The sequence below is a fragment of the Bison bison genome, unplaced genomic scaffold, assembly GCF_000754665.1.
Source record: "Bison bison bison isolate TAMUID 2011002044 unplaced genomic scaffold, Bison_UMD1.0 scf7180017864384, whole genome shotgun sequence".
NCBI lineage: Eukaryota > Metazoa > Chordata > Mammalia > Artiodactyla > Bovidae > Bison > Bison bison.
The window spans coordinates 12,698,829-12,711,132 of record NW_011494956.1 but is presented as its reverse complement, the minus strand read 5'-3'; the positions used below and the strand labels follow the sequence as shown (position 1 = coordinate 12,711,132).

Below are 12,304 nucleotides of genomic sequence, written 5' to 3'. Positions count from 1 at the left end.
TATTTCTGCCATCTTATTTCATGTCTACGTTTTAAACTTTCTTATTTGTGTATAGTTTTTTGTTTCTCTTTTTTTTTTTTTTTTTGCCATACTGTGTGGCTTACAGGCTCTCAGTTCCCCAACCAGGGCTTGAACCTAGGCCATGGCAGTGAAAATCCGGAATTCTAACTACTAAGCCACCAGGGAACTCTGTGTATAGTTTATTTTTGCCTTTCATTGAACTGGTCTCATTTACTTTATCCTGTTTTTCTTTCCTCTAATGATTAGGAAGTTTTGAGTCTTATCTTGGGTGATTATTCTAATATTGTATATATATGTGTGTATACTTACATTTTTATATCAACATCTGGATGTAATCAGTATCTTTAGACTCTTCCCAAATGAGGCAAGAACTTTAGTATTTATTAATGATAACTTATTTTTCCCAGCCCCTACCCTCACATATGGATCATCATAGATTTTAGTTCTAAATTGTCCTTCATTGTCTTCAAATTGTTTTATAATATGTATTATAATATGTGTTGAAACTTAACTCAGGTTTTTCTGTTTCCTTTGCATACCACTGTTGACATCATTTATAATACCACTCATCTTTCTTTTTCATGGATCTATTTTTCACTTTGCTGGAGTATATCCTCCAGGAATTCTTTTAGAAAGCGTGGAGAATGTAATTTATAAGGCAATTGATGTCTGGAATGACTGTGTTTCCTTTCTAGAGGGGTCCATTTTGATTTTCAACTCCCTGTTGAATTTTTTTTTTTTTATTCCGAATGATGGTATTTGTAGATATCCCAGATCTCTATTTTTGTTTCAGGTAATATATACCCTCAAAATCTGTGCATACATGAGTTACAATATTACCTGAATGTCTTCTGCTGTTCAGTTCAGGCCTTGCCATTCCCACTTTAGTCAAATCCACGCTATTTGCATCTGTTTTGTTGACTGCAGTTCTGAGTGGGATTCACTCCCTCTGGGTGAAGGTCAGTCTTCATCCCTCCTCCCAAGGAAATTGGGGAAACTGCCTCGGTCTCCCCGCTGGTCCTCAGCTGTAGATCTTATTTTCTTAACCCCTTCATTTATCATTAATATCCAAACCAAAGAATTCTAGGATGTCAGAACTTAAAGGACCTGAAGACCCAGGAGCCCCGCCCTGCTTTCATACATGAGGAGACCCAGGCTCTTATGTGTGGGGTACAGCTTGTGTCCGTGTGTCCACCAAGCCTTGCCCCTCTGCCTTGCTGAGTGACTCAGGGGGATGTGCAGGGTGACAGGCTGTGGGGACAAGGTCACTTTCTCAGGCTTGATCTCACAGTGTCTGCCTAAGATGTGGATTCCTGGGGGTCCTGACTAGCTTGTGCTATGGCTTTCCTGGCCGTCCACACACCGGCAACTCCTACGTCTGTATCTCTTGCCCCTCTTCTAGTTTTCTGACTTAAGTCTCCAAATGCCTGTTTGAAGTCCTACATACATGTCTGAGAGGTTCTGAAGTGTGTCAGAAACTGAGGCCCCCCCCCACAACCCTGTTATTCACCATCTTCCCCCATTTAGGATATGATACCACCATTCATTTGGCTCAGCCCCCAAACAGCCACAAGCCTCAATGCTCTTCTCTCTCACCACCCCCATCCCCATGTTTCCCTCCAGAACACCCTGCTCCTGTTGGCTCTGTCCTAGATAGTGGCCTGAATCGGGCCACTTCTCACAGCAGCCACCTCACCCCACCTTCAGTCCTGCTCTCTGTCTTGTCTTGCTGGATTACTGCATAACCGCCTACCTAGTACCCCTGCTTCTACTCTTGGTCTGGATTTCCCCAACCGCCAGGGTAAACTTTTCAAATGTCCTATAGATCATCTCTCTCTTTTGCCCAGTCTCTGCAGTGAATGAAGTCAGCCTTACCCAGATGCAGCAGTCCCACCCACCCTTGACCTGCCCCACCTCCCCCCATCTTCCACTCACCAGTCCCTCCACTTCCCCAGTTCAGCCAGCCTGCCTTTGCCCACCTCCACCCACCACGTTCCCTCAGCCCGGAATGCTCTTGCCATTGGCCACATGGCTCCCCTACCCCCATCATTTAGTTACTGCTCAAAAGCTTCTCCTAAAGGAGAAGGAGAGATGCCATCCTTCCCTATCCAAAATGACACCAACTTCTACCAGATACCTCCAACTGGCGCTATTGTTCCTAGTATGTACCCATCTTTACTAGAAATTACAGTATCCATTCATTCGTTTATCTGTCTTCCTATTAGATTGTAAGTCACATGAGAGCAAGGATTTTGCCCCATTCCCCTGTATGCATAGTGCCTAGAGCACTGCCAGACACACAGTAGATGCTCAAATATTTCTTGAATAAATGAACGAAGGAAAGTGAATAGACTTCACATTCATTAATTCACTCAGCTACTGTTGAGTGCTGTTTATGCCAGGCTCCGAGTAGATGGGGGACACACAAATCAGGTCCCTGCCTCTGGGAATGGACAGCCCAGCTAGGGGCCTTTTAAATGGACAGTGAGAACAGAGCCATGAAGGGCCTCTATGGGGGTGGAGAGTCGGGGCTGAGGCAGCAGTATTCTGTGAATCAGTATCAGCTCACCAAGGCAAGAGGAGCAGGGAGGAGGAAGGGCTGAGGAAAGGAGCCCCAGGAGAGAATAGATACTCATAGCAGACGCTCCTAAGGGACTTCTTTGTGTCAGCGCTGCTCTAATGGCCTTAGTATATTAACTCAGGACAGCCCTGACCAGCCCCATTTTAGGAACAGGAAGCAGAAGTGAATTTGCACAGGGTCATACTCTGGGAATGAGGAGCCAGACTCAGCCCAGAATCGGCTTCAGAATCTGTAACCAACTGCTCCACAGCCTCCAGGAGAGGCGAGGTGTGTGGTCAGAGGTAGAGAGCTGGGGGAATGGGGAGGGGTGGCAGGCAGCAGAAGTTTGCAAGCCGCTGAAGGGTTTAAATTTCACAACCCCCATGGGCCTGGAGCCTGTCAGGCTTGCAGGTCTAAAGAGAGCCTCCCCCCAGCTGTGGCTGTGACCTCTGAAACAATCAGGGAGAACCTTTATCTCTGGAGAATAGGCTTATGGGGTGGGGAACTGGGGAAGGTGAGGGGAAGAGCCTTTGGGGAGATGGTCTCCCCAGCCTCTGTCTCCCCAGCTGCCTCAGTTCCCAGATCTCAGGAGGCCTGCAGCAGCCTCATCCTTGGCGACAAAGGCCCTGGCTCTCAGGGGGCTGCCCCGTCCCCTGGTCCCCTGCACACAGGGCTGGGGACCCTTTCTGACCTGGGAAGGCCTCTTCGGGCTTCCCGCAAGCTGGTCCAGGGCCTCTCCTTCCAAGGGGCTGCCAAGTAGAGGCACTGTGTCCATTTTACAAATGAAGAAACAAGGACTCAGAGAGTCAGTGACCTCCCCAAGACTCAGCTTGTAAAGGCTGCTGAGGGCTCCAGGCCCAGGTCTGCGGACTCCTGAGGAGTTCTGCCACAGAAGTGACCACTGACTTCATGAGGCTTTTTCTTCAGACAGAGAATTAAGGCCCAGGGAGCCTTAATGGGGCAGAATCAGTGGGTCCACAGATAAGTCAGTCAGAGCCTCACACTGAGGTGCCTGAGGCCCTGCTGGTTCCTGACAGCACAGCCCGGGCCTCGTGGAGACAGCTCCATGAAGCCACCCCGAGGGGGCGCAGCTGTAGCCTGGGGGTCTGCAGGCCCCAGGGGCTCCCAGATGGATGGTGCCAGCCCCTGAATGGCCTCCTCCCACCGCAGTTCTGGACACAGCCGGACAGGAGGAGTTCAGCGCCATGCGGGAGCAGTACATGCGCACAGGGGACGGCTTCCTCATCGTCTTCTCGGTCACGGACAAGGCCAGCTTCGAGCACGTGGACCGCTTCCACCAGCTCATCCTTCGCGTCAAGGACAGGTGAGGGCTGGGACACCCCATGCCTGGCTCAGGGTAGGCTCTGTCTGTCTGTCTCTCTCAGATCTTCAGGTGAAAGCTGAGGTTCAAGGAGCAGAGCTGAATTCAGCCCTTGGTTCCTCCATCTCCCACCAGCTCCCACCCCAGTCCTTTCTACATGGCAGAGGGGTCGACATGCATCCACGGCCTCGAGGGGTTGGCTCCCTCCCATCTTGCCTTAACTGTCCCCACTGATGACTCAAGGAACCATAAATAACATCTGTTTTTCAGCTCCAATTTAACCAAATTTTATTACAGCCAAAGAAAAAGTGAATTTTCTCTCCAGTGTACATTGTAATTGGTTAAATCACATTTGACTGTGAGATTTATAAGCCTCTAATTAAAGGCTTGGGCTTAACAGATGGCTCAATGGTAAAGAATCCGCCTGCCAATGCAGGAGATGCAGGTTCAATTCTTGCCTGGGAAGTCTCATGGACAGGGGAGCCTAGCAGGCTACAGTCCATGGGTTACAAAGAGTCAGTCAGACACGACTCAGCAACTAAACAATAGCAACAGTTAATGGCTCAAGTTTTCCTTAGCATAATGTGGAGTAATTAAATAATTTGAAATTTTTGTAAGTCCAACTGGTCTTTTCAGTTAACCAGCTCTTAAAGAGGTTAGTATAAAAACAAAAGGACAAACTAATAGGAGATTTGACCAAATCTCAGTGAATTTGAAAAGTCCAGTTAACACCTATCTTAAAGGCAAAGTGATAGTAACTTTTCGAGATAAAGATGCTTACATACATGTACACGTACATACACACAAAGTTCTAAGAGATAAATGTGCGTTAAACCCTTGACTATAGGAATCTCTAAAGAGAAAACATAAATGACACAGATGTGGGAAGATATTCAACTTTCTTGCTCATCAAAGAAGTGTAAGAAAACAGGATAAAGTACCATTTTTCACCCATCAAATTGCAACTTCTTAATGAAAATACTGCTGACAAAGATGCTGTGAGATGGGCATTTCATTGACTTTGGGACAGGAGTGTGGCCACACGTGTCCTTCAGAAACTTTCAGGCAGACATGACTCCAGATCCCTTCCTGACTCTCCTGGGAGCCATCCTGATTTTGTAGCCGCCATTGTTGAGGGGCAGCTGTGTGCCCACCCCTGGCCCTGGTGCTCTTCGCGAGTCCTTGCTGATGGCCACAGCATGATGGCCTGCAGGGGCATGTGTCACGGTGACTGGGAGATGGGAGGAAGTGGGCCCAGGAACCCAGCCACTGGCCCAGGGAGTGTAAAGCCACAGGGTTCCCAGGAGGGTCCCCACTCACCTTGCAACAGGCATGAGGCTTCAAACCAAGGCAGCCAGCACCCGCAGGCCCCTCTTCCATCCCTGGAGATGTGGAAGGAAAGGCTCTGAAGTCAGCCTCAGGCCCATAGGGAGGTGCTGTGGGCTCTGTCAGGCCTGAGGCAAGGGTGCCCCGCATTCACCAGGGGAAGCTCACGAGGTGCTGTTCCTTTTTTCCCCAGGGAGTCATTCCCGATGATCCTCGTGGCCAACAAGGTCGATCTGATGCATTTGAGGAAAATCACCAGGGAACAAGGAAAAGAAATGGCAACCAAACACAATGTAGGTGGTGTGTGTGTGTGTGTGTGTGTGTGTGTGTGTTGGAGTGGGGGGCTCAGGGGATGTCAGTGTCACCTCACTCCTGCAGTCCCGGTCTGTGGGAATGGCACGTAGACATCCTAGGTCATGGGCTGGATTCCATAGCAATGGAGCATGTGCAGTGTGGGATATTTTGTGAAAGACGGTGCCAACCTAGAGAGAAAGCACGTCCTTGTCAGTCAGTAGAGGCCCTGCTCTGGGGAGGGCCCTGGCCCTGGCCCTGACGCGGCAGGTTCATCACTGGGCCATGCAAAGAGCTGGCTTCTGTCTCCGAGCCAGCACCTGACTGTGCTCAGAACCGTCGGATCAGCCACCTTCACTGAGCCCTGCTCATGCCAGGCGTTGTGTTGGGGGAGCATCTACTCCCGGCTACCACACGTGGAGGTAGGCACTACTGTCTTCATCTTGGAAGTGATCAAACCCAGGTTGGCCCAGCCCACAGCGCATGTCAGCAGACATCTTTAAGTTTTTTGAGTTTTTTTCTCTATTCCTTGTGATGTCCCTTTACCCACTGGATGGTGGGGTCACTGGGCTTTTTCCCACCCCTCCCCTGCATTGGCCCAGCCATGCCCTGGCCTCACTAGTCAGGTATGTAGACACCCACCTAGCCTCCCGGGAAGTCTACACGATTATCGCTTCCCTCTGCCCAGTGGGCCTAGCTCTGCGAGTAGAGGAAAGGGGTCACTGTGGGTTAGTTTTGCTTATCTCTGCCTTCTGTGTTCATTCACATATTCATTCAACCGTCCTGTGTCCTGGGATACAAAACTCCATGCTTCAGGTGTTGACTTCTAGTGACAGAAGACAGTCAATAAACAAAGCAGGGAATTCCCTGGTGGTCCAGTGGCTAAGACTCCAAGCTCCCAATGCGGGGGGCCTGGGTTCCATCCCTGGTTAGGGAACTAGATCCCACATGCTGCAACCAAGATTCAGCCAATGCAGCCAAATAAATAAATAATTTAAAAAAATCCAGCTTTTTAAAAAATAAGTAAACAAAGTAAATTAGAGTGTCCAAAGGTAACATGCTCTGGGTGAAGGTAAATTAGGGAGAGAGGGAGGGAACATGGAGTGGGAGGGGTACACTTCTACAAATAGGTGATCAGGGAGAGCCTTGCTAGACGGTGCATGTCAGCCAGGACTGACTGGAGATGAGGGAGTAGGTCCTCTGGATATCTGGGGAAAGAATGTTCCAGCAGAGGGATAATCCAGCAATCCAAAGACCTGCTGTGGGAGTTCGAGGAACAGCAGGGAAGTTAAAGGAGGCCAGAGCAGAAGGAACGGGAGGGGTGAATAACAGGAGCTGAGGTCAGAGCAAGCGGGGTGCAGTGGGTTAAGGCCTTAAGGGCTTTTACTCAGAGTGAGGGGGAGACCACTGGCAGGTTCTGAGTGAGGAGAGACATGGCCTGACTTCTGGCTGAACAAGGGAATTCCAAAAAACCATCTACTTCTGTTTCACTGACTACACTAAAACCTTTGACTGCGTGATTCACAACAAACTGTGGAAAATTCTTAGAGAGATGGGAAATCCAGACCACCTTACCTGGCTCCTGAGAAACCTGTATGCAGGTCAAGAAGCAACAGTTAGAACCAGACATGGAACTCTAGATTTCCAGGTGAAATATCAATAACCTCAGATATGCAGATGACACAACCCTAATGACTGAAAGTGAAGAGGAACTAAAGAGCCTCTTGATGAGGATAAAAGAGGAGAGTGAAAAGCTGGCTTAAAACTCAACATTCAAAAACAAAGATCATGGCATCTGGTCCCTTCACTTCATGGCAAATAGATGGGGAAACAGTGGAAACAGCTACAGATTTTCTTTTTTTGGGCTCCAAAGTCACTGTGGACAGTGACTGCAGCCACGAAATTAAAAGACGCTCCTTGGAAGAAAAGCTATGACAAACCTAGACAGTGTGTTAAAAAGCAGAGATCACTTTGCCAACAAAGTTCTGTCTAGTCAAAGCTATGGCTTTTCCAGTAGTCATGTATGGATGTGAGAGTTGCACCATAAAGAAGACTGAGTGCCAAAGAATTGTTGCTTTTGAATTGTGGTGCTGGAGAAGACTCTTGAGAGTCCCTTGGACAGCAAGATCAAACCAACCAATCCTAAAGGAAATCAACCTTGGATATTCATTGGAAGGACGGATGCCAAAGCTGAACTTCCAATACTCTGGCCACCTGATGCGAAGAGCCAACTCATTTGAAAAGACCCTGATGCTGGGAAAGATTGAAGGCAGAAGTCGATGAGGGTGATAGAGGACAAGATGGTTGGATGGCATCACTGACCCAATGGACATGAGCTTGAGCAAACTCTAGGAGATAGTGAAGGACAGGGAAGCCAGGTGTGCTGAAGCTCATGGGAGTGGCAAAGAGTTGGACACGACTTAGCGGCTGAACAACAACAACAAATACCAAATCATTATGTTGTACACCTGAAATTAGTGTTGTGTGTCAATCATACCTCAATTTTATGTGTACATATATAATTATATGTTTATATACATGGAAAAAGAAAAAAATGCCTTGAAACCCAAGAGGAAAAAAGTCATGAAACCCCTGTAGGTACGGCAAGAGTCCTGGAATTGAGGTTCGGGACAGTTCAGTGCCATGCATGTGGGGAGATGAGCTGAAACAGGAAAAGCAACAGAGTGGTCAGTGATATGTAAGGACCAGAGTGAGGTCTTGAGAGCCAAGAAAAGGACATGCCTCAAAGAAGAGGGGGGGGATCGACCAAGACAGGTGTGCTCAGAAGTTTCCAGGTGAGCACTGAACTGACCGCTGGGTTTAGAATTAGATTGAGGCCTCAGAAAGCACCCACCTGTCTACCAGCCAACATCCTGAACAGAGAGAGGCCAGGAGCTATCCCATCCCATAGACTCAGGCTCCACACAGTGAGCTGATGCTGACGGCTTTCACAGACCCCTTCTGGGTGGGTGGGTAAGGATGGGGGGAGGGCGGCAGTGCGGGGGTAGCAGCAGCCCCATTCTTCAGGTAACAGAGAATGAGACACAGGGGGCTGGTGAGGCGTACCCCACCTACCCCCACTGGAACCCAGGTCTCCAGTGTCTCAGCTAATGTTGCTTTTACAGCAAATGCTGTAACCCCATTTATCATTAGACCACATGACCTTGTTAGCGCCTGTCCTAATTTTCGAGCTCATAAGGCAAGTTCCTCTTGAGCTGACCAAGGCAGGTCACCCCCACTCAATGTAAGAAGGTGGCATTTCCTGGCCCTTCAGTGGAGCCAAACAGTATTACTTACCATTTGTTGCATGATTTCCCTTAGTTTAAGTGTTGTTACTACGAAATCTTAGAATTCTAAGAACCCAGATAATGCACCTCAGTGTTTCTGCAGAGGCCAAACCCCCCCAGAAAAAAGGTGGCAGTGTCTGGAGACCAGAGATATTACAGCTGGTGTGCTTGTGAGGGGGTAGGCAGGAAGCAGAGGTCTGGCCCTAGGAACCTGGAGCATGCGAGCTGGCAGGATTACAGGATGCAAAGAGGCTCCGTGCAGGTCCCTGCCCCCTGGATATCCACAGGGGAGAACACTGCTCTGCCCTCAAAAGATCGACTAGGACTCCAGCTCCCGGGACCTACTGGGGTGCCCACCATGCTTAGAAGAGGCTCTGTAGTGCACCTCAGCACCCCTACCTGTCTGCGTCAGGCCAGGCAGGAAGTGGAAGGTGTTCCCGGTCCAGATCTTGAGTCTCCCCTGGCTGCTGTGTGGCCTTGGGCAAATACATCACCACTATGAGCTCAGTCTCCCCAGCTGCAAAACGGGGATAGCTGACTTGCTTACCTCAGCGGGTTAACGTGAGGATTAGCAAGGTCGGGGACATTGGGACCTCGGAGGCCAAACAGCCCACAGTCACCTCAGTGAGGAACCTACAATCTAATAGCCTTCAGTGGCAGGCAGTTTCCTCTCAGGGTTATCAGAGGCTCAAATATTTGTTGAATGGAAGTTTGGAAATTCTGAAGGTCTGAGCCCTGGCCTTTGTGCTCTGCTCTTTGTGTCTGGGTCAGTAGAGCAAGGCCCCTGCTCCAAGCCACAGCAATGTGTGAACATCTGATCTGTGATGGTCGTTGGTGGGAAGGTACTTTTTGATGTGTTCTGGGCAATCCTTTACAGCCTGCTCCTCCTCTAAGATGACAACTTACCCTATCCCTGCCTTTAACCTGTCGGTCATTTTTATTTTCTTCGCTGTGTTTTTTCCAATGTGTTAATAGTGAAATGTCTTAATTTTGTAATCAGGAAAAAGTTGCAAAAAATACCAGAGTTCTTCAGTCTAATCACGATTGGCTTGCCTGCATCTCATCTAGGGAGGCCAGTGCGTGCTGCCTGGAGCCCACACTCTCTCTACTTGGTAGGAAAGTGGGGGTGTGCCTCCCGCTTTTATGGGGTCCCTGTGAAAGGAGGAGTCTCTGTCCTGACTTCATGGAGGCTTTGTTTTCCTCGCTGTGCCAGCCCAAGGCTTGGGGTAGACATGGCCCTACGAGGTCCCTTCAACCACGTCTCCTAGTTACTGCCACCCTCCAGCCGGCTGGTGACTCCTCAGTCCTAAACATGCAGACATGAGCCTTCTGTAAACATACTGAGCTCTGGGCTCACAGATGCACACAAGAGAGAGCTGGGCCAGGCAGGCTGCTGGAGACCAGAAGGGATGCACAGACCACCAGAATCACTAGGGTGCAGAGTCCTGCGCAGGGCCATCCCCTTTCCCACCCACATCCCCTCGGGAGGACCCAGGAAGGGGGGCAGGATCCCCCAGGGCACAGAAAGAGACCTCGGGGAGGAAAGTGAATAGAATCAGAACATACGTCAGTTTGATAAATGAAACAGTCTGTAGTCTTCAAGTGTATAAAAAGGTCTTTTTCATTCTATTTTTAGGGGACCCCAAAATATCTCTGTGAACCAAGAACAAAAGAGAGAGTCAGAAAAGCCGTCAGGAAAACTTTTCAACTTTAAAGAGTGAGAAACCATAGATAACTAATGAGAACCTACTGTACCGCACAGGGAACTCTACTCAATGCCCTGTCATGACCTAAATGGGAAGGAAATCCAAAAAAAAGAGGGGCTGTATGTAAACATATAGCCGATCCACTGTGCTGTACAGCAGAAACTAACATTGTAAAGTGACTGTACTCTAATAAAAATTAATTAAAAAATAAAATCCGCACAGCTTCTAAGTAAAGCAGTAATAAGTAAATAAAGAGTGAGAAGCCACCCAAGGCTTGAGATTGTAGGTGCCAGGGGGCTCTGCAGGGTTCCTTGGGGACTCTGAGAATTTTGCATTTTTTTAGGGAAAAGGGCTTTGTGTATCTCAGTGACTCCCGTTTTGCCTTCCAGATTCCGTACATAGAAACCAGTGCCAAGGACCCACCTCTCAACGTCGACAAAGCCTTCCACGACCTGGTTAGAGTAATTAGGTGAGTGAGGCTCGCCACCTGGAAGCAGGGCCTCTGCGGCAGGATGGGCACAGGGAGGGCTGGAGGAGCACGGGGGCACCTTGTCCAGGCCCAGGCTGGGCTCTTCTGGGCCTTGTTCTGGGTTTCTTATGTCTCTGTCCATCTCTCTCGGTCCTCCCCACCCACCTGTGCCTTCCCCTACTCCCTGTGGATGGAGCCACAAGCAAACAAAGTGCTCTCCTGCCCGAGGTACCACGCAACCTCCTCCCTGGATCTCCTTCATCCTGTAGCTCAGACTCCCCTTGGGCAGTGCCTCCATCCTGCCCTCCCCCCATCCAATCCCAGGCTCTCCCGACACCAAAGCTGCCAGCTCAGTAAAAAGTAGGCCCTCCCCTCTTCCCTGATGTCAGAACACCCCTTGACATTCTAGCTGAACGACCAGCATCCGATTCCCAGGCTGCAGTCACAGAGGCTTCGCACATCTGTCTCCTCACCAGTCCCCACACACTGGCAGTCTGTGAGGATTGTCAGAAACCCCAGCCATGGTCTCTTGTACATTCTTTTGTGTAGTTAGGTGTAAAGCTTCATCATCTCATGCTTAGATGACGGAGACAGCCTCCTGGCTGGTCTCATCATCCTCTATCTTTCCTGTTACCCAAATCCTCAACCTACAGAGACACCTAATCAGTGGTTTGCAGACGACATGCATTTAGCCTGTTATCTTATGCTGGGGACCTCTAGGGCTGTCACAGAGTTGTGGAATCACATGCAGGCTGTAACCATGTGCTTCCTGACCTGCCATCTCTCAGCCCCCCACCCCCAGTGCGTGCACACACTCACACTCATGCACACACACCCAAAAACCTCCTTTTCTGATTATTCCCCAGCATGGACTGTGGTTGGCAGCCTTCACCTTATGCTTTAGCTGGGAGTCCTGCACTCATGAAATTATTTTCTCATGGGTGTTTGCCTGCTGTTAGGAGATGCTACCACACCAGGAGGGGGTGATGTCTTAGTTAAGGACCTCCTAGTTCCAAGGACAGGTTTTAGACATAGGAAAAAATGAACAGGACTTCCCTTGTGGTCCAGTGGTTAATACTTAACCTTCCAATGCAGGGACCAAGGGTTTGATTCCTGGTCAGGGAGCTAAGATTCCTACATGTCTCTTGGTCAAAAAACCAAAACATAAGCCAGAAACAATATTGTAAAAATTCAATAAAGAATTTTTAAATGGTCCACATTAAAAAAAATCTTTAAAAAATAAAATAAAATATGAAACACATACATAGAAGCCAACATTGTATGACATATAACATAGCTTGATGTTACATGTGATGGAAATAA

At 48.9% G+C, this 12,304-nt stretch overlaps 1 protein-coding gene across 5 annotated transcripts in view; it reads left to right on the top strand.

The window, feature by feature from the left end:
* Positions 1 to 12,304, top strand: part of MRAS (muscle RAS oncogene homolog) — a 69,713-nt gene that overhangs the window by 53,773 nt on the left and 3,636 nt on the right. For all 5 annotated transcript variants that reach the window (XM_010858225.1, XM_010858220.1, XM_010858223.1 and 2 more), the window contains 3 exons: positions 3,752 to 3,905; positions 5,422 to 5,521; positions 10,902 to 10,981. In XM_010858225.1, the coding sequence (XP_010856527.1) occupies positions 3,752 to 3,905; positions 5,422 to 5,521; positions 10,902 to 10,981 (334 nt within the window). The remainder of the gene's footprint in view (positions 1 to 3,751; positions 3,906 to 5,421; positions 5,522 to 10,901; positions 10,982 to 12,304) is intronic.